The sequence below is a fragment of the Gallus gallus genome, chromosome 9 (genome assembly GCF_016699485.2).
Source record: "Gallus gallus isolate bGalGal1 chromosome 9, bGalGal1.mat.broiler.GRCg7b, whole genome shotgun sequence".
In the NCBI taxonomy this organism is placed as follows: domain Eukaryota; kingdom Metazoa; phylum Chordata; class Aves; order Galliformes; family Phasianidae; genus Gallus; species Gallus gallus.
The window spans coordinates 7368078-7393761 of record NC_052540.1 but is presented as its reverse complement, the minus strand read 5'-3'; the positions used below and the strand labels follow the sequence as shown (position 1 = coordinate 7393761).

The following is a 25684-nucleotide window of genomic DNA, read 5'->3' as shown; positions in this document are numbered from 1 at the left end:
CCAAAGATATATTTTGATGAGAGATCCTGATAGAAATCAAGGAAAGAAAGCCCGTGCATTTTACTGCGTGTGCTCCTTTAGTGCAGAACCATTCTCCTCTGCTTCCATAAGGAACGGATACAAAATTGTACGGGTAATCCATCGCTTTTGTTCCCAACGCACTGCAAATGGCTGTTTTCCTGGTCCTGTGCGAGCCCTTGAAATAGGGGACAAGGGATCGCAACGGGTCAGGGCGAATGGTTAGTCACACTCCTCCTTAGAATCAAGCCCATTGTCTGGGCGCTAAGCAAGTTTTCCACTGCTCATTTCAGCCGCCAGTGGGAACTGTGGGCAGCGTGGTAACGCGGGTAAGGATTCGTAATGGTGGTGGGCAGGGGGCCGCCGAGGGAAGGTGGCAGCTCTGGGGCAGGAGCAGCTGCAGCACTGTGCAGTTCTCCCCGAGCGTAACAGCTTTCCTGTTTTCCTCAGGATACCACAGGAGAAAATATTTGGGAAAAAATGTTGTTGGAAACACCGTCTGCGTAGGTATTTGGAAAGTTTGACAGCAGTGTCTCAGTAAAGCAGTACGAGGGAGTCATCTCCTACGGACATGGAGCTCTGAGGGAGAGCTCAGAGGCACTCCTGTGCAGGAGGATGGCACGGGTTGGGGCTGCCTCTGTCAGTGGGATGAGCTGTGTGCTGCTGGGGGAGCGGGGGAACGGGCTCTGGCAAACTGCTTCCGACCAAGGGAAAGCTGTGAGATGGTGCCAGCGGTGTACTGAAATAACAGGAACTAATTTGTATCTCATAAATTAGAAGAATTCTTAAAATTAAGTTTGTGCCTGAGTAGCACGGGGTGCAGGCACGGAGCCATGCGGCTCTGTTGTTCTGATGTCCCCGTGGTGCTCACATCCCCGAGAGTGGGCTTGGCAGCCCGCTGTGCAAAGGGCTGTACGAGGAGATCCGTGTTTGTGACAAGAGCCAGCAGATGGGTATAGATGAAAAGCAAGGCAGTGCAGCGGCAGCGCTGCCAGCACAGCAAACTTCAGCTTATTCTCTGAACGCTCCTCAGATCAGCGGCAGCATGGAGGAAAACAATAACGGTCACTTTTTTGACATAAAATCAATCAGATGTTTGTTGTTGTTGTTTGGTTTGTTTTTTTTTTTTTCTCCCATTGTTCTTCATGCAGGTTTTCATTTCTATGTCTTTTTTGCTTTGTGTGAAATTCATCCAGAATTTGCAACCTTTTGCAATAAAATCAGTGCAGATACTGGGCTAGAACACACGCAAATGCATGTACTCCCTTTCCCCAGCCGGAGGTTCCCTTAAAACGTGACAAACCATTTCTTAGATAATAAACAGCCATTCTTTGCTGCCTGCAGCTTCTCTGTAGCGAGGACACAGATGTTCAGGGAATGCATCAGACAGAGATAAGCCCAGCATTATTATTTTCAGGTTGGCCCGTAGACAGCAGGTATAAAAGGTCCTTTCGTGCCTTACAGATGTTCCTGAATGACGCTGTCCCTCCTTGCGGGAGCGGTGCGGCAGACAGCGGCTGCCTGCGGTTCTCTCTGAGCTGATATTTATTCAGCACCTCTGTTCTGAGGCAGGCATGGCGGGCACTCATCTCCAGCCAACTCGTAAAGTTTTACTGTGACAGCGACTGAGAGTCTCTCAGGAAACCCGCACAGAGCTGAGCACAGCCCTCCTCCCAGGCGCAGTCCCAGCCTCGGTCCCTGCCCTGCCTGGGCAGCACAGCAGTCACTCCTGTGTTCATGGAAAAATGCACAAATGCTTTCCACTTTTTTTACGAGAACAAAACCCAGGGTCTTATATTTCATTCTACACAAAACCAATCTGGCTGTGTGCTGCTACTAGAAAATGGCACGCAGTAATAAAGGAGGGGCTGGTTTTGTTCTGTAGCGTAAGCGCAGAAACAGTTTCCTTCTATATGATTACTACAGTGTTGTTCGTCAGTCTGGGTGGGGTATCTCAGGGAGCATGGCTCACTCGGAGCTCATTCGGATTTGCTCTCTTGGAAGTGCCAGAAATGTTCAGGGCTCCATAGGGAACCCGTCCCTGGTACAGCTTGATTGGTACCATCACTGCATAAATAATCTCTGGATAGATCGCTGTCTCCGAGCACACAGAACAGCCACGAGGCAGAGCTTCGGCACACCGCTCTTTAGGTTGGCTTATCAAAAAACAGTTCAGAGACTTTGCTCTATAATTACCTGTGCATCCAAAGGCATTCCTGCAGAACATTTAGCAGGACAATAAAAATAATCCTGTATCTCTTTTTATTTATTATTTTTTCAGCAATACCTGCAGTAATTACTGGCAGAAAAGCTGAAATTCCCGCAGGAAAACAAATCCAAAACATTTATATTGATTTAGGATTGATTCTATTCCACACGAAGGGCCCAGTTCCACCTCTTCAGGTTTCCTAGCCAAATTCCTACAAAAATTCACTCGACTTCACCGTAGACCAGGCCAGAATCGAGCAGAGAAATCCCAAACTGCGACCTTATTCTTGAAAGAGGAAAGCTACGTCCGCCAGACTCAATCATTTCCCTACTGCAGAGATGGGTGTGTGCTTCTAAAGGAATCTGGATGTACTTTGCAATCCCCCACACTTAGACTTCAGCCTCACCCTTTGCGTTCAACCAAGGCTCCTCCGAAGCTGCCACAAACAGCTTTCCCTGCCACTTCTGGCACGGGCTGCCACTCCCGCCGCGGTTCCTCCTGGACGGAGCTGCCCTCTGCCCTCCCACCCCCCCGGCTGCACCCCGCTGCCCACCGCCGGCTGTGCCCCCCCGCTGCCCCACGGCCCATCCCGCCCAGCTCGGCGGCTGGAGGCTGATCGCCAGTCAGAAGCACAGCTGCTGCAGACCGGCAGCACAACGCCAGCGATGCTCAAAAGCCTTTTGTAATCATTAAGGTATCTGTTAACCTCCACAGCTCTAAGTAACCTTTCGGTGCAATGTACGCACACACATTCCGCTCCGAGTTGCCAAGCATCGGTGCTCGCACTGCAAACAACCTGCAGGGCTGCGCTGCTATGCACACAGCGTTCTCGGTCACGCTCCGACTTGGGACAGCTGCGGCTTGCAGCCTGGCTGCGAGACAGCACGGCCAGCCCAGCCCTGCGTGCACTGCCGAGGTGGGTGCTCAGCTTTGCAGCGCCGGGCCTGTTGTTGGGTGACGGGCTGCAGCACCGGGTTGGCACTGGCTGCATTTCTTCCTTTTGTTCTTCACTGTATCTGAGCTGCTTTTCACGTTTTATAGTTTGCCGGTGCCCTTCAGTGCTCGCTGGTGGTAGGCAGCACAAACTGTATGACAAACACTCCTGTTTGCTCAGTGCTTTTGGTGACAGGATTTCCATTCGGGGACCTGACAGTGGCATGCTGCAAACGTTAGGGATTGCACTGTACGGAGCAGTAACAGCCGTTGCTTCACTTGGCACCGACGTCCCACAGCATCTCACTGATGCTCACCCAGCCCTCCTTGGTGGCATTGGTTGGGGAAGGGAAGAGTCTCGCATGACTGTCCCTGTGCTGCCAAGGCCTGGCTTGTGCCCAGTCAGAAGAAGCACACCGTCAGGCTTCTGCCATTAGCATAAATGCTGCAGTAAATAGGGAACTGTTGTGATGATGGTCACGGTTAAGAGAAGGAAGTGTCAATACGATGCAGTGCCTAAAGCTCGCTTGTTTTGCAGAGTGGATTTGCAAATGAGCTACAGATCTGATCCCTTTCTTATTGAGGTCAGCAGCAAAGCTCCCCATGATCCCAGCTGGAACAGAACTGCTAGGCTGCCGTGGTGCTCTCCTCACTGGAATCCTGCAGCTTTCTGTGCTCCGGCAGCAGCTTCAGCTAACAGCAGCTCAGCCTGGGGAACCGCATCCTGCTCGGACACAGGAGCAGCTGCTGCTCCCGCATAGCTAACAAGGGGTTTGGTCAGGGACTGATGGGCAGATGTGCCATGCTCACAGCTCCGCCAAAGGTTGGTGAGCCCGAAGGAGATGGTGGGCAGCGCGGTGCTGGTGCTGGCCGTGCCACTGCACTGGGTGCCGGGCCTGCAGGGCTGTGCTGCGGGCACACAGCTGCCTCGGGCTGCAGTGCCCTCCGTGCAGGGGCTGGCCGGGTGCAAGCCGTGTGGGAGAGCGGTAAATGGCTCACATTTTTGTGGGAAAAAGCTTTTCAGAGGAGCCGGGTGCATTTTCCCCCGCAGGCTGTGGAATTGCATACTAAAGGAGGATCTGTGCTTCCTCCCCCCGCTGCTTCTTTTTCCTCCTGTTTTTTCCCCACCTCAGTGTGGTGCCGGGCCCCAGGAGGCCCGCGAGCACACAGAGCTTCCTACCAAGGCTGTCACTTGACTGACAGCAAAAAGCTTCCGGGAGATGGACGAGTGTGTGTAGGCGGGCAGGGGGAGAAAGGGGAGAAAGGGGCAGTGTGCAGCAGCCCCGCATCCCGCTGGGGCAGGAAGGTGCCAGGCTGAGCGTGCTGCATTCGTGGCTGGGCAGGGTGCAGAGCGGCTCCTTGTGCAGAGCTGCGTGATGCCCCAGAGCCGTGCTAGGAACGCTGCTTGCTGTGGGACCGTGCTCTGAGCACACCGCACCTGCCGGTGGGATGCTGCGTGGGTACCACAGTGCTCACCAGAGCTTCAGAACGAACAGAAAACAAATGGTGAATGGGGGGGGAACAGTGATCTTTCTGTGATCAGCTGCCAAGCACGGCCACGGCTGGATGCAGTGTGTGCTGTGGGCAGTGGGCAGTGGGCTGTGGGCAGTGGGCTGTGGGCAGGGTCAGTCCAAGTGCTGCTGCAGCTGGCATGGCCGTGTGGGCTGTGTGTGCTGAGGTGACCCCGAGTGAGGAAGCAGCGATTGTTTTGGCACGGCTTCTTTCACACCCTGCTAACAGCCAAAGTGCAGTGGATTTGGTTCAACTGGGACCATTTCAGCTGTTACATTCACAAACCCGTTTTATATTGTCTACGTTTATTTTATCCGAAAAAATCACGCAATTAAAATGGCATCGATATACATGGAATATTTTAGAGGTTTCAAACGATGCCGTTTTTTACGACAGCTGACGTTTCTGTCATTGCAATGGAAACGACCCGGGCTTCTGCCACTCCGGCAGCCCCGCACCATTTGCCCCACCGTGAAGGTGGGAGGCTCACATCGCTGGAACCGAGCGCTGCCCGCTTCAGGGTGGAATAATAATGGAACAATTCCTTCTCTTCCTCCTCATTAGGCTAAGAATTCGCATCGGTAATTAAAGTCAGGAAGCGCGGAGTTTAACAATGGCACGGCCGTGCTGCTTCAGTCCCCCGCCCCAACAGGCGCTCCGAACGTTCGCGTGCGGGCCCAGACGTCGGCGTCGCTCCCCGCTCCTCCCGGTTCCGCCCGGAGCTGCCCCCTGAGAGGCGCTCACGGGGAGGGGGGCGGCCGAGCCCCGGCCCGGAGGAGCCCCATCGGTAGCGGCGGGTGTGAGAGCCGTGCTACGGGCAGGCGGAGAGCGCGCTGCCGGAGCTCACCTACATTAAAGCAGTACCTCTTTGAGGCAGCAAAGTAACGGTAGCGACGTTACCGCAGAGGGTGCGGGGGGTGCCCGGCCCCAGGCGCGCGGCGCTCCGGCGCGGGGCAGCGAGGCCGCCGGGGCGCTCGGCGCGGCCGCCAGGTGGCGCTGTTGCCCAGCGGTGGGGCGGCGCGGGGCGCTGCGGGGCCGCTCTCTGCCCGGTGCCGGCGGTTCCCGGGCGCTGCGTGGTGCCGGGAGAGGGCGGGGGCTCCGCGCGACTTTTCGCTCTTCCTTTACTCATTTATTTATTTGCTCGTCCGTCCGCGCGCTTTTCCTCCTTCCTTCGCTCTCGCCGCCCGGAGGCCCCTCGGGCCGCACCGCTCCCGGCCCCGCCGCTCGCTTCGGCCGCCGCGCTCAGGGGCGGGACGGGGCGGGTCCGGCGGCGCGGGGCGGGCGGCGATTGGCGGCGGGGCGGCGGCTCGGCCCGCCCCCTTGGCAATGCCTATGCCCGCGCGCCCATGCGGGCGTTATTCCACTGGGATGGCGCGGCCGGGCGGCATGGCCGGGGTCCCCGTCGGCGCGCTCCTCCCGCTCCTCGTCGGCGTCTGCGGGGCCGTCACCGGCTCCCGCGTGTACCCCGCCAACGAAGGTGAGGCGCGGCCGCCCCGCGCTCCCCGCGCCGCGGGAAAGTTCGGTGCCGGCGCCGGGCGGCGGTCCCTCCGCCCCGCTGCCCCTCGGGCCGCGCGCTCCCGGCCGGTGCGGCGGGCCGGGGCCGAACAGGTGCGCGGGGCGGAGCGCGGTGCCGCGACCCCCGCGCCTCCCGCCCGGGCCGGGGCCGCCGCCTCCCGCGGCTCTCCCGGAGCGGCGCCGGGCGGGTGCCCGGGGTGCGAGCGCGGCACGGGACGGGACGGGACGGGGCAGGGCAGGCTGCGGCGGGAGCGACACCGCCCGTGGGTGCTGGGGGCCGGCAGCGCTCCGCCGAGCGTCCGAGGCGCCGCTTGTTCGCTGTCCGGAGCTCCGCTTGCTGCCCCCTCTGCCCCGCGAGCGGCTCCAGCGAGCGGCTCTGCCCCGCGCGGCTCCGCGTTACTTAACGTGGGCGCCCCGCTCCGAGCCCCGCGTGGAGCTGCCCGGGTCCCCGCGCGCGGGAGCGCTCGGCTGCGCGGTGTCTGCGAGCGCGGCCGGAGCGTAACGCGCTGTTTTGCCTCCCCGCAGTGACCCTGCTGGACTCCCGCTCGGTGCAGGGGGAGCTGGGCTGGATCGCGAGCCCGCTGGAAGGAGGGGTAAGTCCGCCGCTATCGGATCGCGAGGGCAAAGGGGGCGATTAGTGCGTTTCGGAGAGCCCTAATGGCGCGATTACCGCTGATTGCGGCGGGGAGGTCGGGTTTCGGCCCGGGCTCGCGGAGTGAATTACTCTTTGTTGGGGAAACTCTATACTCCCTTCGGATGGCTCTGTCATGGAAGAAGTAAAAACCAAAAGGGCAGAAAAGAGGTTTCGGAATTAAGGGATCGGTTCAGGCACGGGCTCAGGTGCCTGTTTAAAGGCGAAATACCAACGAGAAACGCGATCCGGCGGCTGAACCGGCGGTCCCGGCTGTAAGTGCTGCGTTCAGGGGCCGCGCTCCCGGCACTGCCGCTCGCGGCTGCGTCGCGGGTCGGTGCTGCCGTCGGGTTCGCTCCGCGCGCGGTGCGTTTGGGCTCCGCATGGGTACCTGCAGCGCTCAGCCCGTGCCGCCCGGCTCTTTTCGTGCGCTTTTCTCAAAGAGGTGATTGTAAGAGAGAGTCGCTCAAATTCCCTGCGGTGCGGTGACAGCGGAAGACTCGCCCGGACGCGGCCGGGGCTCAGCGCGGCGCTGCGGAGGGGCTGCGTGCGGGAGGGCAGCGCGACCCTCTGCTGCCGGTCCGTGGGACGCAGGGCGGTGCTGCTGGGGCCGGAGGGGTCACCCCGGTGTGCGGTTAGAAGGGGCTCTCTTCCTTAAAGAGAACACCTTAAGAAAAATGCAGGCGATGCACGGTAATCGTTAATAACAATAGTGTGTGTGTGTGGGGGGGGGGGAATGCCCCCCACTCATATCCTTTTAATATTAGATGACTGAAGCAGCTTAGTTACTTTTCTTTGGGCACCCTAAGTCAAACTGGGTGAAAAATAAGTGCTGAAAGATCTGGACCCATGCACAGCAAAGTGCTGGGCTCTTTGAGAAACCTATGTGTTTAGCTGTGTGTGTGTGTGTGTGTGTTCCTGCTTGTAATTAGAAGAGAGCTAAGGAAACAGCAGCGAGTGGAAGGAATCCGAGGTTGCGCTGGTTGGCGATGCATTATGCATAAGCTCTGAATAGCCATAACATGGGAGAAAGGGGGATTGTTTGGCTCCTCCATTGTTGCTCTGCCTGAACTTGACTACAGCCCTGGCTGGGGCTGAGCCTGGGCACACCGAGCTCCGGAGCACGGGGCTGAGTGGCAGCCCTGCAGGCTGCGCTGCGGTGCCCACTGGTTGCAGCCCTCAGCCTGCACTGCCGCCAGGAGCAGCTCTGCCCTGGGGAGGGCTGTAGGGCTGCACCCCAGGACTGGCAGCTGTGTGGGCAGGGTCTGTCCTGCTGCTCTGCAAGGGGAGCCTGCGCTGTGGATGGGAGTAGGACCCGGTGTATAAGTTTTAGTAAGTCAGTGGTGAATTGATGGCCGGGGAGAGCTTTGTTACTAGTAATTGTTGAATTCTCCCTTTCCCCTCATGTCTTCCCTGAAAGCTCCATGCAAGCTGGAGAAGGAAACGTGTGCTCTCCTTGTGGATGTGACTGTGCTCTCCTTGTGGACGTGACTGGTTTCACTAAACCTACATACGCGTGTTCTATTTTTAAGCCAGTAGTGAAAAATTTAAGAGTACATGGTCTGCTCTGAGAGACAGTGCTTGGAAAGCGTTTATTTTAGCTTCATATGCTGCAGATCTATTTCAGGCAGCAGCAGTGAACTCTTTCCTTTATCTTCCTGGGAAGACCCTGTCCTTCAGCGCCAGTTTATCTGCGTGCACCTTCTCGTCTATTGCGGGAGACGTTCCTCTGCACCTCTGCCAGTTCCCGAGGTGTGAGGGCTGCGTGAGTAAGAAGGGTTAGAGATAAACGCTGCCATTTAGCAACGACCGGCTGTAATCAAACGTGTAGTAGCCCTGGAGGAATTAATGAATTGCAGCATAAACATAATTAATGATTTTCTCTAGCGTTTTGCAGTTGAAAAGCAGGTTTTGTGCCCAGAATGTTTTACTTTGCATCATTAAACCGTGAGAAGACTTGAATTATGGAAGTTAACTTTTTGCTTTCAAGCTGAAATTACGCCTTTGACCACGTACTTGGAGTTACAAACCACGTACAGTGGCTGCAAGTCTTGGGGCTCTGCTCGTTTTCAGCTCTGGCAGGGAGATGTGCTTGCGTTTGGTTTGTGCATCCGTGAAGTAAGAAATGTTTGCCTGTGTGCTGGGAGGCACGGCTGTGCTGTGCTCAGTGTAGCTGCGGCCTCAGCTGGCTCCGTATCGAGCCCTATAGCAGCATCCTTTGTATGAGCGTGGTAAAGGAAATCCCATCAGCAAGTATTGCTTCCCTCTGCTTCTTCCCTTCTCCTGTACCACACACGTATAGGTAGTGTAGATGGGACATAAACAGAATGGAAACTGATGGATCATAAAGACAATGTTGTAACAGTAAACTAACTGTGTGGCAGCTGTAAATTAAATAACTGTCTTCTTACTAACACTGTGTTACACTTTACGTTGATAGATGGCTTTTTAGGATTTATTTTTCCCTTTTTCTGTGAAAAGTCACGGCATGCTGAGTATTGATTTCCCCCCGCCCCGTCCCCTGCTTCCATTTTAATTTGCAGTTATAGCTGGGCAGCAAATAAAATATTATTCTCTCTGCTCCTGGTGACTCATGGTGCTAACTGCTCTTTCTATAAACGGATTCAGCTAAGCTGGAGTCTCTTTAAGTAAAAATCACTCTCGTATGAGCAATCCTTGGGAGGAGAATGCAGGATCTTATACTAGAAGCCCCTTAACTTTAAGAAGGCTTTTGTTTATCAAAGCCATGGCTTCAGAACAGCACTTCTGGGAAGTCTCTCTAAAGTTTCTGCTGGTCTTTTTTCTTTTTCAAGGATAACTTTTATATACTTTTTTATTTAGCCTCCAAACTCAGGCAGCATGCAGGCATTATCTAACATGTGCTTTGTTGTTTTGTGAAGAAGGATCTCTCTTATGCCAAAGCACTATGGGGATTCTACTAGAAGAATCTTGCTGAGGCCCCTCTTCTTCCCACTCCAGGAAGACACTGTGGTGAACTTTCTTGTAGCACAGTCTCTGAAACATGGTGGGGTTGGCTGGTTTGTTTGTTTCCAAAGCTCTTGCTTATGTTTTCTTTCTCTATAAGTTCCTCATGCTGAAATGGTTTAGGGCAAGATCTCTTCTTTGCATATATTCCTTGGATTGTATGCATCTTTGCATCATAATTATGATGCCTGTTACTCAAGCACTTCTGAAGGAGGTGCCTGAGCTTGATTGAAGAGTGGAAGAGTCCTAAAATGTGGAGCTAGCCCAGTGTGGTGGTTGGAATCTCTCAGAAATAACCAGGGTTGGGTTAGCAGTTTAAGAGCTGTGGTGGTGATGCCAGAAACGTGGATGTTACTCCATCCCCGTCACGTGATTTTGCTGCCTGCTGCTCATGTGTATGAAGTGGGGCTCACATTTACTGCAGAGGAAACAACGGGGCTGGTGTTGTGCTACCTGTATGTAAAGTGCTGCACGTGCACTGATCCAAGCCAGGTCCTGGGGGCTGAGCTGTTTAGTCTTACCTGGTTTGGAGCCTGCTTCTTTTCAATGGGTTTCTCGTTGAATGTCCAAGTAGTTGAGGTCCTGCCTATGGCATGATAGATGCAGCAGAAAAAATGCCATCTCCCAGTTAATTGTGGAAGGGCAGGTTAATTTTATCGTGGAGGTCTGTTGCTCCTTTTGAATACTGATGCATTTCTCCTCTTTCTTCTTGACAGTGGGAGGAAGTGAGCATAATGGATGAGAAGAACACTCCGATCCGCACCTACCAAGTTTGCAATGTGATGGAGCCCAGTCAGAATAATTGGTTACGAACTGATTGGATTCCCCGCGAGGGGGCTCAGAGGGTATATATTGAAATCAAGTTCACGCTGAGAGACTGCAACAGCCTGCCAGGTGTCATGGGAACTTGCAAAGAGACTTTCAACCTCTATTACTATGAATCAAACAACGACAAGGAGCGTTTTATTCGAGAGAGCCAGTTTGCCAAGATTGACACCATTGCTGCTGATGAGAGCTTCACCCAGGTGGACATTGGTGACAGGATCATGAAGCTGAATACAGAGGTGCGGGACGTGGGGCCTCTCAGCAAGAAAGGGTTTTACTTGGCTTTCCAGGACGTCGGTGCCTGCATTGCTTTGGTGTCTGTTCGTGTCTTCTATAAGAAGTGCCCACTGACAGTTCGAAACCTGGCACAGTTTCCAGACACCATTACTGGGGCTGATACATCCTCTCTGGTGGAGGTTCGTGGCTCCTGTGTCAACAACTCGGAAGAGAAGGACGTGCCAAAAATGTACTGCGGGGCAGATGGTGAATGGCTGGTACCCATTGGCAACTGTCTGTGCAATGCTGGCTATGAAGAACGCAATGGTGAATGCCAAGGTAAGATGAGCCATATTGTACTTTTCATTAGGGCTTAGTTGAATGCATAATTGAATTGGAGATGAGAGTAAATGGAGTAAAGCCAGTAATTAGCAGCCCCTGTGGGATGCAATGAGACAGAGGGGTTTAATGAAGGAGTCCAATAGCTCCAGGTGGCAAGGCTAAGAATTATGTAATGCAAAACAAATGATACTGCCATAATAGGCAGAAGGCAAGATGCATTTTGCAGCAGGCACCTAAATTTGCATTGGTCTGTGACAGCCACCAAAATGTGTGTGGCTGCAAAGCAGTGCAGCTGAGCTACCATCATTTGAAGTGACAATTCTTTTAAGTTTCCCTCGGATAATGCAGTGGGGTAAGAACCAGAGTCAGGAGGAGGAAGGGGGGAAAAAAAAGAACAGCGGCAGTTTTAGCTGGATTATTTTCCCCCTTTGAGAAGGGGAAGTCTTTGGTGTTTAACTTGTTGCAAATTTTTAGCGCTAAATAACCTTTTGATATTTGACACTGCTGCCTTTGTTAAATATTTTCATTTCTCAGAGGGTTTCCATTGTCAGCTTAATAATGGAGGTGCTAGGATACTCTTAGAAATGCTAAAAGTCTGCTACCCCCGCCCCGTCCTGTGTACTGCTGAATTAGGGATTAAAGTTCATATAAAAGACAGATTATCCTAAAAAAGGGGGGGAAGAACACCCTCAAAACCTATGTTCTCTTCATCTCTGCTTTCGGGAAGAAGCAGTAGAAGGTTAGGGAAGGAGAGAGAAGTTTATAAATAAAATATCTTTGGCCTCAGCTTCTAAACTCTTGCTTGTGTAAGCGTAAATGAAGATCAAATTTGAAATGCTTTTGCACAGCTCAGTGGCCTGAATTCTGCCAGGTGCTGAATTGAAGGTGCTGATTTTCTTAGTGGATTTGAACCCATGTTTTTGGAAAAGGTGGTTTGGAGCTACATGTCTTTGGCTTCACGTCCTCTTGGCACATTTTTCAGCAGGTCCTTTTTTAATGGGGACTGAGAACAAGCTAGCAAAGCAAGCATCTGACTGCCTTTGTGCTAAACTCCTATGAGAATGTTGTCTTTTGAATGTCCTACATGATTTCTTTTAAATCATAATTTGCAGTCAACACGACGTTCATTACTGCATATTGAAATTAAGCTTTGGCAGGAAAAAAGTACTTAGGATAAGCCTCTGCCTTCATTTGCAGAGTTTTTGCTAGGTGGAAAAAGTCCCAAGTGCTTCTTGGCAACAAAATTGCCACGGGCTGTAGTGAGCATTGGGAAATGAACAGCATGATGAGGGGGCATCCTGTTTGGAGTAAGTGACTGCCTTTGGAGTTCCGTGAGGCAGAAGCTTGAAAACCTGTGTGCAGTTGAAGATGCAAACCTGCAGATGTGGCATTGAGTGGGTGCTGCTTAGGAGAGCCACGGGTGGCTGAGGAGGTGTTGCTGTCTTCAAATAGATTGGTAACTTGTAGGTGAAGCATCTTGACGCATTAACAGCCTGGGCTGTGAGAGGAGGAAGTGAATGGGGGGAAAAGCATCCCGGTTTATTGCACGGAAATTATTCCGCCTTCTCCTGAAGGCCTTCTGGGTCAGCCCCAGGTCACACCGACTGACACACATCTAATGCTTTTCCTCACCAGTGGCCCGGATGCGATATGGGCTCATCATGTAATGAATGCCGCCTTCTGCAAAAGGAAGATGTTCAGGTTTTGCTGGTGGGAGTGGGCTGTTCTTCTCTTTGTTTTCTGTCATTGGACTAGACCTTGGGGCTGAGTGTGTAGCGCACGTACCTGCTGGGCTCAGGAAACCCAGCAGTCTGTCTGTGCTGCTGGAGGGAGGCCAGGCGGCGTCACGTTTGCAGCTGAGAAGGAAACTTTCTGTCTTCTTGGGTTTGCCGGAGTCAGGCTGGCCCGTGCCAGCTCTTCTTAGAGGACTTGAGCCAGCAAGTAATTGGAAAGTGCTAAACCCATTTCATCAGTGGTTACTTGTGGTTTCCTCTTTCAGCGTTTGCCGTTCCCCAGCCAGAACGGTTCACCAGGAAGCTCCTCTGGTTGCCGGAGCCCTGCAGAGCCCAGAGGCACACTGCTGCCCGTGCTGCCTGACGCTGCGCCTGTGGCATGGAGCCGGCCCCTGTCCTGCCCTGTGCCACCCTGCAGCTGGGCTGGGTCCCACTTGGCGGCACTCTGGGCAGGGAGGGTGAAGTGAGGAGCATTCCTGTGGGTTTGGAGCATGGACAGGGGGAGGAAGGATAATGTGAGTTTGTGAAAGGCGACAAAAGGATGCCAGGCTGGGCCTGGAGCTGGTGAGAGGGTTCCACCCCAATTGTTTTTCAATGGGCTGACTATGGCAGGACAAATACAAGGAGAGGTCAGAGGTTGTCCGTTTCCTCATCCATCTTCCCCTGTGATCCTTGGGTCAGAGTTAGGATTGATTAAGACTTTATATGTTTGACAAAAGCTGGCTGGGCAGAAGAGGCTCAGGGCAGCAGAGCGGGGCCCGCACTTGTTGCAGAGCCGCAGGAGACCTCGGCGCTCCCGGGCCTGCATCCCCCACATGGCCCCGGGAGCTGCTTGGGCTTCAAGTTCATTCAGCCCTCTGGGTTTTAAACAAGAGAAGTTTCCTTGAGCTGCATTTAGTTAATATCTGGTCTGTGTAGGAGAGGCATAATGGGAAGATGCTTCCCTTCTGAAGTGCCTCCTGTAGCGGACATTAATGACTCTCTGACCTTGACCAGGATGTGTGGGGAAAAAAATGGTGTGTGTTGTATGGAGGTGTTTGACTGAAGGACAGGCTTTGTGTAATCATTTTCAAACAACTGCTGTTTTTTTCTGCTGACTTCGGTAATCGCCTCGCTGAACTTCCAAGGGTTCATATGGAATATGAATACATGGAATATGTATGTAGAATATATACATGCACGTGTATAGATACACAAAAGCCCAGAGCAGGGAGGGAAAAGGGCCGAGTGTTAAATTCCTATTTATTTTGCTTCTGAGGTGCCTGGGAGTGCTTCTGCAGCACTGTCTCGTTCACTACAAATACGAGATGAGCGCTGATTGCTTTCTGACGGCTCAGTGTGTGCCATGAACTCAAACTTGTTGTGGCTCTTTATTTTTATGTTCTTCCCAGAACTTCTTGTACTAATGGCTGTCCTTTAGGAGAGCACAAATGTGGAACATGGCTGATGGAACTTGAAGCTGTCCCAACTCGTGACACATCTCACGGCTGAGGTGCTTTAGGGCAGCGTTGAGACATCATTTTAAGACTTGCTTGCATGCGTCATTGTTATGCAAATTGTTTTGTTACACAATTAATATATTGTGGTTTGCATTTAGTTCTGATTTCCTTGTGATAAAGCACATCTTTTACACTCAGATTGGAGGAAGGGGGAAACGAGCAGGAAGAGAGAGAAGGCAGATTAAAGAAGCAATAGACTGCAGCCATCTGTGATGATTTTGATGCTGCGAAATTACAAATCTCAATTTTAGACCTGCCATTTCATATAAATATGTGAGACAGTTGAGATTTTTTACTGTGATACCGTAAAGGTTATGAGAGCCAACAGCTTTGTCTTCATCTACACTTGCTTTTTTGAGTTGTGAATCGGCCAATTGGCAGAAAATCCAGTGTCATTTAAAACATGGCTAGCTCCTGTTCCCGTATCGCTGCTGTTTTTAGAATCTTCCTTCTAACTTTGATAAAAGCAACCCTAAGAAGTAATAATTTGAACGATAAGATTCTTTTTTATCTCAGAGGCTTTGAAGAGCGACTGTGATCATTGAGAGCAGCAGTTTGGTTTATATCAGAAGATTACAGTCTAATTATATATATTTTTTTTCTGCGGTAGGATTTTTGGATGGTGGGTTCTGTCGGGGTGGGGAAGTGAAATGATTTGTGTGTGCTTTCCCATTTTAGTCAGTCGGGGTTTTTTTTGTGTGTTCATCAGAGTTGATGTGATGTTACTCTTTAAAGGAGCTGAGGGAAGCTACCAGGAGGGGCATGACAGCAGTACCGAAACACAGTCTGACTGAGCCAAGCGTAGCTGGTGCTTCTGTCTGCTCAAGAGCCGATCTGGTTCTGCAATGTTCTGGTGGAGCTCAGCAGATCTTCCAAAGGTTGCTCCCAGTATCTTTTATTTTTGGTACCAACTGGGGTATGTTAAGATCCTCCATTCACGTGTTGTGTAGACTCTGTAATGCTTTCTTTCCAGGGAAGTCAAGCCGCAACAGTTATCAAGCAGTTGTGCCTTTATGTATTCCTTGGGGAAGGGCTCATACCACTTCTTTCCAAAGTGCTGACAGAATTTCAGCTGCTACGTGGGGGAGCAGAACCTGTTCGTTATTCCGTGTGCTTTGGTGAAGAGGCAGCTCAGTAGGGTGCAGTCCTCTCAGTTGAAGAGAGACGAGCTGTTGTAGCGTGAACTCCATGGCTGGTTGTTGTTGTTTTGTTTGTTTTAATAAAATAAGGTAAACAAAAACTTTCCAGACAACCTGTTTTGTGTGTGATGACTCCAGGATTTAAATCTTGGCTGTGGAGGGGTTATTATCTGTCTAATAACATGCTCCACTGAGCTTGGTCTGTATTGCATTTGTGAGAAGTGATTAAAGAAATGCTCGGCAGTGCGATTCAGTCTTTGGAGGCTGCATCAGGAAGCCCCCCAAACTTGTGAGATGAGGATCTTATCTGGTTTCATTGCATTATGCCACATCCTTTTGATATGTTCTGGGGAGCAGGTGAGGTCACCCACTTTTGTGAATCAGAGACAATTAGCACTCCCATGACTAAATGGACACTCATTTTATGAATATTCAGAGCCTGTTTCACCTCCTTGGGAAGCAAACATGTTGGTTCCCTTCTCTTTACTCTCCTGGAGACTGAGGAAGCTCTCCCTGTGAATGGGGATTGGCAGCTGTCGGATGACTTGTCTTTTGCATGCAAGCAAACTTCTCATTTACATCTCTTGTATACACCCTCATGCAAAGTAGCACACCCATTTCACAAAGGAGATAAGGGCTTCCTTTGGAAATGCCAGCCAAAATCTCCTTCTGTTTATGCAGGGCTCAAAGATTTGGATTTTATGCAAATGATTCTGTTTTGATTTAAATTCTTTGTTTAAGAGAGACTGTAATATTTATGCTGTGTGCTCCTTGTGTCCTGGGTCTCCCTTTGACTGTGGCTGGCTGTCACTCTCCCAGTCTCCGCAGCCCTCTGCTTGCTTCCAGCTGAGGTGCAGGAAAGCTCCAAGCTCCGGAGCCCTGTGCTCCTTGCAGAAGCAGTTGCTGGAGGTGCTGCCAGGCTGGTGTCCTGCCTGCTGGGGCTGCAGGCTCCGTGCTGTGATCCTCTCAGGGTATTCACCAGTGACCTCAGAGCCCTGCTCTACCTCCAGCCTCAAGTGGGGGAACGGTCGATGTCGGGGACCTTCTGACCCATAGGTGTGCGCACAGACACATGCCCTCTAAAGCCTCACACTCCACAGTGTTAGCAGTGCATCAGGCTGAGGTGTGCCACAGCCCCAGTGCAGTGCCCTTGGCACGGCCAGCTTGGCTGCCGAGTGCCCAGCCCATGGCTGCAGCCTGGAGCAGAGGGACCGGGCCGGCTGGTGGCACTTGGGTAAACGTGCACAAAAGAAACTGCAGTCTGTATTTACCAAAAGAGGACTATCTGTGAGAAAAGTTCTGCTTTCCTAAGCCTCGTGATTACACAAGGGCCCGTATTTTGTTTTGTTTTTGGTTTTAGTGCCTTTCTGTTCTTTTTAACTTTTCTTTATTTCAACTTTACTTAAAATTGCCTTTGGCTTGAAATAAAGCTGAGGCTCATTAAGTGCTCCCAAAACACAGGCTTGTTCAGAACAGATTTGTTGAAAGGTTTATTGATATAAGCTAGAACACATGCTGCATGGACGTACCCCATTTCTTTAAAGCACCGTTTTTCGTTTTGTGTCTTTATAAATCAGTGGTCTGAAATTGGGACCCTGATTGTGTTGGGACTACATCCTATAACAAACAAAGGGGGGAAAATAAGATTGCGGGGGGTTTTCATTTATTTCCCTTTTTTTCTTCCTTCTTTCTTTTTCTGGATGCCCAATTAGTGTTTAACTTGAAGGTAATTTCACAGGGGTAGTAAAGTGCACAGTGTGAAACCTTGTGGCATAATTAAACGGAGGAAAGGCTCTTTAAAACAACAAAGGAACGTGCAAAAACTTTGGTTTTGCCCTAATAGTCACCCAGAAAGAGGGACCATGCTGTTTAAAGTACAATATGGACAGGCCATTAAGGCTTTAAAAAAAGCCACGCCGTGCAGTTGCTGTTTGCTTTAGTTCCATGGGTTGTGGGTACCTAGAGAAAACTCAGCTCCCAGGTCTGTCTGTTCGTGCTTTTGTTTTTGGGGGTGGGTTCCAATCGCAGTGGGTTTGTGGAGCTGCAGTCGGTGCTGCAGGACTGCAGAGCAGCAGAGGTGTGCTGAGCGTGCCCTGCCTGGGGCCTGCAGCGGGCGCTGTGCTGTGGGCAGGCTGGCACTGCTGGGCAGGACGATGGCGGGGGTAGGCCGCGTCCCAGAGGCACACAGGGTGTCTGTGGCAAACAGGGCCAGAGGGAAGCTTGTCTGGCTCTGCCTGCTGTCATAGCCACAAGACAGCTCCCCCCCCCCTTCCTTCCCCCTTACTCATCAAAAGGAATTGGTCACCTTCTAATCAGCTGCCAGTCCTGCATGCTGGAACTCCTTAAGATGCCATTTAAATAAGGCGATCGATAACTATCGTTCCTCCTTGCGCATGTGGATACTTTGTACAGCCACAGTTCAAAGCTGCAGTACAGTGTCTTAATTACTCAGATAATCCTGTTTGCTTGTATTTTTAAACTATGAAGCGCCGGGTAATTATTCAATTCTTAATAGAAGGCAAATGGCAATGTAAACAATAATTAGGATGTTAGACTAATGCGCTTCAAAGCAAATTGGATTTTTTCATACCGTTCAGCATGAAGTCCCATAAAGCTAACAATTTAGTGGCGAGGAAACAAGATCCATTTTGTTCATATTTGATGGTGTTATCTCTCCATGCCTGGAGAGTTCCTGTGAGCAACAGCTGACCTGCTGTGACATGGCCCTGTGTTGGGCTGTGCTCCCATGACTCCAGCAGGTCCGTGGCCCCTGCAGACTGGGGCTTGGTGTCATGGCCTTCCTCTGCCCGCAGAGTTGGCTGCCTCCGGTCCAGCTGCAGTTTGACCTTGTCAGGCTTTGGAAGCAGGACTGCATGCTGTGGTGGAGCTGTGATGTTGCATCTCCCGCTTGGAGTGCTCTCCTGGTCTTCACAGCTCATCTCCAGTTGTACAGTAAGCATAACGCGAGCCGTGAGCACTCAATTGATTTCTCTGCTGTCTGTAAATCTCATGGATATAGCGTATATGGGAACTTCCCCAGGCCTTAATTAAATCCTGTCATCGTATCTATTCCTTGAGTTGCATGCAGCCCGTGGTCAAAGCTGATGTGGTGGCAGGGTATCCATCATGCTGTGTGGCTCTCCTGCGCGCTGCAGAAGTGGCCTGCCAGGGCTTTGTCTGGCTGTACCACCTCAGCGCTGAATGGACTGAGCAGCCAGCTTTATTTTCCCTATTATCAGCATTAAGAGGCCAAAATGTTCTCCAGCACTGATGCTGAATTACAGGAATTGAATTACAGAAACTTAATTTTCAGTAGACTTCATTTTTATTCTGAGAAGGGGTAGGAGGGGGGTAAGCAGTGGGGCACTCGAAGAGGTTTTGGTGGTGTTTTCTGATACTATTGCAAGCTATCTCTGCATTAAAGTGTGCACTTAAAGGGCGTGGATTTCTTAATTTTAAATCCCAGAGGCCTCTTGCCAGGCCACATTGTAATGGCATTAATTAACGAGTCTTTCTTCCCATACATAAAACATCTGTCTGGGGAGCCGAGGAGCACTGTCAGCCAGGGCTTCTGTGAACTTGGTGCTTGAATTCATTTGTTTTCGGGCTTAAATGTTTCTGTAGTTGAAAAAGAGGTGGCTGCTTTGAAAACAGTTCCCCTTTGAAGTGCCCGGGCTGGCAGTGCCTGGGGCAGCCGGCGGGCACGGTACCATGTGAGAAGCACAGATCAATACCTTCCCTGCCCTGCTCCCCGGTGTGCAATGCTGCCCCAACCGGTTTGGGGAACTCTTGCTCGCAGGGCACATCCAGCTGGGATGGCGTGGTCCTGGGCCTGGCCTCTTTCAAGGAAGGCCCTTAGAAAATAGGTTCTGGGAACTCACGGCTTTGGAAAGAGTTTGCTTTTTTTGTTCTTCTTCTTACAACTCCTGTAATTATGGAGGAGATTAGAGGGAGGGCGAGGAGATCAATAGGAGAGCACAAGTTGCCTGAACTTCTCTTCAGATGTTGGAGTACTGCATGTTGTTGAACTGCACCAGTGCGTATAGAAGATTTCTTTGGGCTTTTTCAAGAGACAAGTAAACAGAAATTAAGAAGCATATGTGTGGGCAGTCCCTACTGCTTCACAGAGATGCTCGGGGGCAGTAGCTGCTGGATAATTATAGCAGGAGGTGCTTAGATGCAGCCGTGTTTGCTGACAAGCTGAGGAAGATGGTTCTGGCTTCCCCCAGCCTGCTGTGCACACCTCCAGTCCCGCATTGGTACCTGCCAGGAGCTGCGGGCTGCTGCCCTGCCCGTGGCTTTCTGCTCAGCAAGCCCCTGTGCTCTGATGAAGCACCCCCGAGGTCTGTGCCCTGAGTGCCCCTCTGCCAGCAGACACAGCCCTTCCTCAGCAGTGGCAGTGGCAGTCGAAGACTCCTCCATCCAGTGATGTTCAGGCAGTGCAAGCACTCTGTCACCTGAACCATTCTGAAGTGGGGACGGTTCCTTGGGAGGCTTCCTGTGGTCTTGTGCACCTCAGCTGCTGGGAGATGAGCTCAGATCTGTTGCTGTTTCTTTTTAGTGGCTTTGGTATTTGCATTTTGCACGCCTGCCAACATCCTCCTAATCTCTGAAGTACTGAAACGCAGCTATTAGGTTGACACATTTTGTCCACTCGTAATTAGCTCCTGGATTTCCTCATTTATTTTTGTGGTGATCAGAAGTGTCCAGTGTAGAGCTAATAAGACAGCTGAAATCAAGACCAGGTCCCTTTACACGCTCCACCTGCTCATTAATCAAGGACTCTGCAGTTAATGAGTACTTTCCGGGTAATATTTAATCTCAGAGTAGCAATAGTTACACTTAATGCAAAAGAACTGTTTTTCCACGATTTGTTACTGAAGTCGTTCCCATGGCACACGAGCAACCTTGTCACGTGCTGGTCCCAGACACTCACTGCTGTCATGCTGACCCACGTTTGGAAGATTCCTGAAGAGCCATGATGCTTTCAGCGTTGGTTCCAGTGCTTTAGGCTGCACACAGCTTAGTGCTGGGTGGATATGTGTATGCACGGATGTGGATGGTGAAGTTGCTCAGCAATGCTTTGAGGTTTGAAGGCCTGTCTAGGTAGGGGGAGAGTTGAGAGGAGTCAACAAAGGCGTGAAGGCTGTGTGTATCATTGAAGTGCATCATTAATCACCTGTGAGAATACTTCCGTTCTTTTGGCTGAACCTACCCATGTGCAGATGCTTAATCCATTTAATTGATTCACCTTAAAAATTCTCGTGCCTCTTTTGAAGACAAGCACTTGGTACTCAGTTTTAATGTACCCAGAATTAATGTAACCGGTGACCTCGAGTTCCACACACCTAATAGCTTGGGAAAGAGGGCTCAAAGGGTTTGGAGCACTGTGAAAGCACCCATTTGAAGCTTTAAGGTAGGTGAAGCACTTTGATTTGTGAGAGAAAGAAAAATGGAACCCTACGTGCAGAGCTGGGGCAGCAGGCAGACAGTTGAGCAGAGCCAGAACATTGCTAAGGAGAGCTGCCGGCCCTGGGAGTGGGGCAGGAGGCAGTGCCTGCTGGGAACGGCGAGCTGCGAGGGCCCTGGTGGAGGCTGGATGGAGCAGGTGCACCTAGGGGCTGATCCAGCACTGCAGGGCCGTGACCACAGCAATGTGCCCTTGTCTTAGCAGGAGTGGTGCAATCCCGGGAGCAGTGTGGCCTTATTGAGTATCTTGTCTCCTTCCTGCAAGACTGCACTGAACAGTGTCTGTAAAGGGCTGCTCTTTTGGGTTCAGGGTGAGCTGTAATTGGTGTACAGAAGTGTGAGAAAGAAGGTCTCCTCTCCGTCTTTCTTCCCATTTTGTGTTTGGTTTGGTCTTCCATGCAAACAGAAGTGCTCTGTAGCTGGAACTTGAGCTGAGCTTTTAGCAGCTGCCTGCTCACTGTGGGCATGGTTGTGAGAAGGAGCTCGGAGCTCTGCCCACCGTGTTGCTTTGCTTCTTCAAAGGTCACTGTGAAGTCCTTTCTTGTGGTTGTGCATTTAGCTAGCCTTCTGCAGGGATCGTGGTAATGTGACCTCGCCGTACACCTGTATTAAAGTTTGAGTTAAAAATGCACTGTGGCAGAGCAAAGGACAGGCATTTTTCTGTGGGATTGTTGAGTTCTTTGCGAATGCCAAATGGCTCAGTTCACTCTTGTGCAAACACTGCCTTTTATTTGACTTTGTAGTTTGCCCTTTGAAATACAAACATATTTGTGTCAATCAGCAAGTCTCCCTTCCGGACTTCTGGTTGACCCTGCACAAAGAAATGTGACTGTGCAATTATTAAAGGTGAGGCATTCGTTTTAACAAATGCTGAGTAATTGCCATTCAGTTGTCTCTGTCATAAATGATGGCAGACTGCCCTTCAGCCAGCTGAATAACAAGGAAGATAGGCGTTTGGAAGGAATAACTCTTCAGAAATATGCAATGTGTTGTAAGTATTGTGTCACAGCAACCTGTGGGTAGGGCACAGACGAAACTTGCCTGCTTCAGCTTAGATTGCAAGAGCCTTATTTGGGCTTTTAAATGCAATTAGATCAAATATTATAGCTCTATCTCTCAGACAGAGTTGTTGGGGAGTGTCAGAGTACAACGGAGAGCAGCATTTGCCCATTATAAAACAATCTTGAGTATGTGTATGTGATACTTGGCAACTTACCTAGTGTTCCCTACGATCAAAAAGACCAAAGACTTGCTGTTCTCCCCCCACCATAGCATTGGCAATAATTGGAACAAGGCTTTTAATGCTTCCCAGCAGTTTTTCCACAACGTGTAGGCATGGAGCCGGCTGGTGCCCCTGCCCTGATGGATTCCGGACAGGGAAGTTGTCCGTTGCAGGAGGGGGAGGGGGGGCACAGATGAGTTGTGTGAAAGAAACACTCAGAAAATCAGACCTCACAGCTGTGTTTGGAGAACATCCCCTGTCTTCTGCCAGTTGTGTTTGGGCTTTTTTGTTGTTGGTTGTTTTTTTTTTTTTGGAAGCTCTCTGAAGAAAAAAAAGCCTGGTATGGAATTAAATGTGAAGTGTACGCATTACTGACTGTGTGGAGTTACTGTGAGGATGGTACAGCACTGCTCTGATCTGTCTTTTCTTTCTGCATTAGCTCGTAATTCCTGCATCCTTCATCCAGCGTGCATATCATTTCTTGAAAGAAATTGTTTAATGCCCTGAATTCAGCAGACGAATCTTGCAAGTAGACCTTTGATAATAGATAAGTACATGTGATAAGGGGAGATGCATTTTCTTTATGGGAGTGCTTTTCCTTTTTGTTTCTCAAAGTTTTTTTCAGAAGACAGTGGATTCTCATTTTCCTGTTCGTATCACCTGGCATGATTCTGGCTTTATTCCAGAAGGAAATACTTGAAATACTAGGCGGTGTCTTTTTAACTAGACCAGACCTTGATTCCTGGATACACGGGCCAAAAGGGCACGAGGGCTGTGTTAGCACTTACTGCTCCGCTGTCTTCAAGGAGTTTGAATTTTGGACTTGCTTAGAGTTGAAGAGGTCTTGAAATGCCTCACTTCTTAAAGCAGAGGTGCGTGCAAGTTTGTTGTAAACACAAAGCTGGTAATGGGCAGGAAACAGTGGGCTTAAGGAGCAAAAAGAGCAGATTAAGGGAGATCTGAGGGGGAAAAAAATAATCACAGTCACGGAGATCTGTAGTGCCAATGCAGGTTGCCCTGGCACGTGAAATGATCAGTGCACTGGGGGGTTTTCAGAACAAGCTAGTGGAACTTCTGGTACCATGGTTTGGGTACAGGCTATCCTCCTGTGGTGCAGGGGAATAGACTAACCAGAGTGTTCGTCTGCCTTCTGCAGAAAATGCTCTTGCACAGTTGCTATGGGATCCCTCCATCTGTATCTTTTCGTAGCTGCGATGCAGCCCTTTGAGGTCTGACCTAGAAATAGAGACCTGATCTCAATCTCTCACAGCTCCTTTCCCCCAAGAGAAGCAGTTTCAGTCCAAGCAGGTATTGGGCTCTGGAGCTCTGTCCCTGCATTTCAGTGTCCCAGCTCACTGGATGGGTGGCTTCCACTGACCAGAGCCAGAGTGGGCAGCTCGGAGGTGCTGATGCCTCTTCCACCTTGTTCAGATGCAGTGCTGTGTGCCTTGCTTTGCGAGTCTGTGCTGTGTTTGGACTTAATTTTGCATTCCCTCCCATGCAGTTCAGGTATTTGGCAAATTTCTCAGCTTGTTGAAAGATGGCCTCCTGAGTGCAGATGGCAACCTTTTGTGTGCACCCAGGTTGGTCTTAACGTGCAGCATGTGCTCGCTTACAAGCTGAACGAACAGGTACCTGCTAAGGAGGCATTGGCTGCTCAGGTACAGTCCTCCATGTGTTGGGATGTGGAGAAGGGACATTAAGATTGTTTACGAGGTCAGAGCTATAGCAAGCCTTGCACCTCCTTTGAGTTACGATATCATTACCTGTGCTGTGGGAACCAAGAAATAAAACCTCTTGCTGTGAAATATGAGGAGTGCTTATGACTTTGAAGTATAGTGAGGAAGAAAAATGTACACTATGTCCTAGTGCATTTTTTTGTTGTTGTTCTGTTGCTGTGGGGTTGATTTTGTTTACTGGTTACACACATAGAATAGATATGGCATTTGTTGAGGGCGTTTTTGCTAGAGAGATACCCCTCTTACTAATTCATTTCCTTTTGGGTCATGCCAGGAAAAATGTTCCTTTCTAAAATGAATAAATTATTCAAGCTTATTTAAATAAACATGGCATTATTTCTCTACCTAGTACCTGTATTTGTGCAAGTCCAGTTCTTTTTTTATTATACTATATTCTGCTTCTGATCCTTGGACAGTATTTCTGCCCTGTGGTTAAGGGCTTTACTGTGTTTGACCAGATGAGTGGTTGCATTGAAGTGTTGTTTGAATGGAACGTATATCACTGAAGCAATATTGATTAAGCTCATCATTTGCAAATAAGCTCTAGCTGCTTGTCTGTTCTTGTCCTGAAAGCCACTAGCAGTTTCCCAACGACCAAAAGCAGTTGATATCTGTATGCCCTATAGTTAGGGATCTATCAAAACCTATTTTGGCAGTTGTAATGTCATCCTTTATAGGCATTTGTCTCATAAGTCAATTTGGTGAAATTAGATAACGCTATTGCAAGGTTAAGTATCTGCAGATGTGGAAAGAGTTTAAAAGTCATCGATAACAGAGAAAAATGTGTAGGTGTAAAAACTGAACTGAACATGGAGTATCAGGACAGAAAGATGCATTGCAGGCAACAGGAGATGTAGCAAAGATTGTCCCAGGAGAAACTGGGAGAAAACTGCCATGACAAAAAGCAGTAAAGCAGCATTTGTCAAAGTTAACATTCAGTTTTTTTCAGAAAATGGATTTTGTGGTCTTGTTGGCTACTGTTATGTCAATAACTTGTATCAGAACTTCCTCAAGTCAGAACATCTGTTGCGGCCAATGGAAAGACTCCCCTTGACTTTAATGTGCTTTGGACCAGTCCCAAAATGCAAATAGTTTTTCTCTCATCCTTTGAAGTCTTTAACATTTCATGGGCTCCCTTATGTTATTGGTAATTTGCACCAGAGGTATTTTGCATGCAAATGAAATTTCGGCAGTAACAACAACTGCATTTGTGAATATGCATGGAAGCACACACCGATATCAGTAAAGCAGTTCTACTTTCAGCATATGAAGCTAGGAATTTCTTTGTAGTAGTGGGCTGCTCATAGTAACTAAAACTGTAATCTAATGTATTGACAAATACATATAAAAGCCTGTATAAAACTGCCAAAATACTTTTTGATAAACATGTATAGAGCCAATGGACCTTTTTTTGTAACTTGTGCATGTTAATGCATGTTTTCTATGCGAAAGTGGCACTTGTCTCTAACTTGTTGCAGTCAGACATCTAAACACTGTAATTGAATCTGAATTCACTGTGGATTTATTTATTTACCTGATCAAAGAGTAACTTCAGTCTGCAGCGCTGATTTTGTTTGGTAGTGTGAACTCAGGAGCTCCGTGCGGAGCCACAGATGCTATTCTTTGCAATGAAGTGAGCTTTAGTGAGGTGCAGGCTCTTAGGTTTTCATAAACTAGAAGTACCAGGTCGTACTGAT

General features: G+C 50.0%; 1 protein-coding gene across 5 annotated transcripts in view; it reads left to right on the top strand.

Moving 5' to 3' along the window:
• The window catches only part of EPHA4 (EPH receptor A4), a 248618-nt gene that overhangs the window by 148530 nt on the left and 74404 nt on the right, over positions 1-25684 (top strand). For 4 of the 5 annotated variants that reach the window (XM_040705461.2, XM_040705462.2, XM_040705463.1 and 1 more), the window contains one exon: positions 10520-11183. In XM_040705461.2, coding sequence (XP_040561395.1) covers positions 10520-11183 — 664 coding nt within the window. Of the gene's footprint in view, positions 1-6029; positions 6150-6712; positions 6781-10519; positions 11184-25684 lie in introns of those variants that run through there. The other variant, NM_204781.2, reaches the window with a different exon arrangement.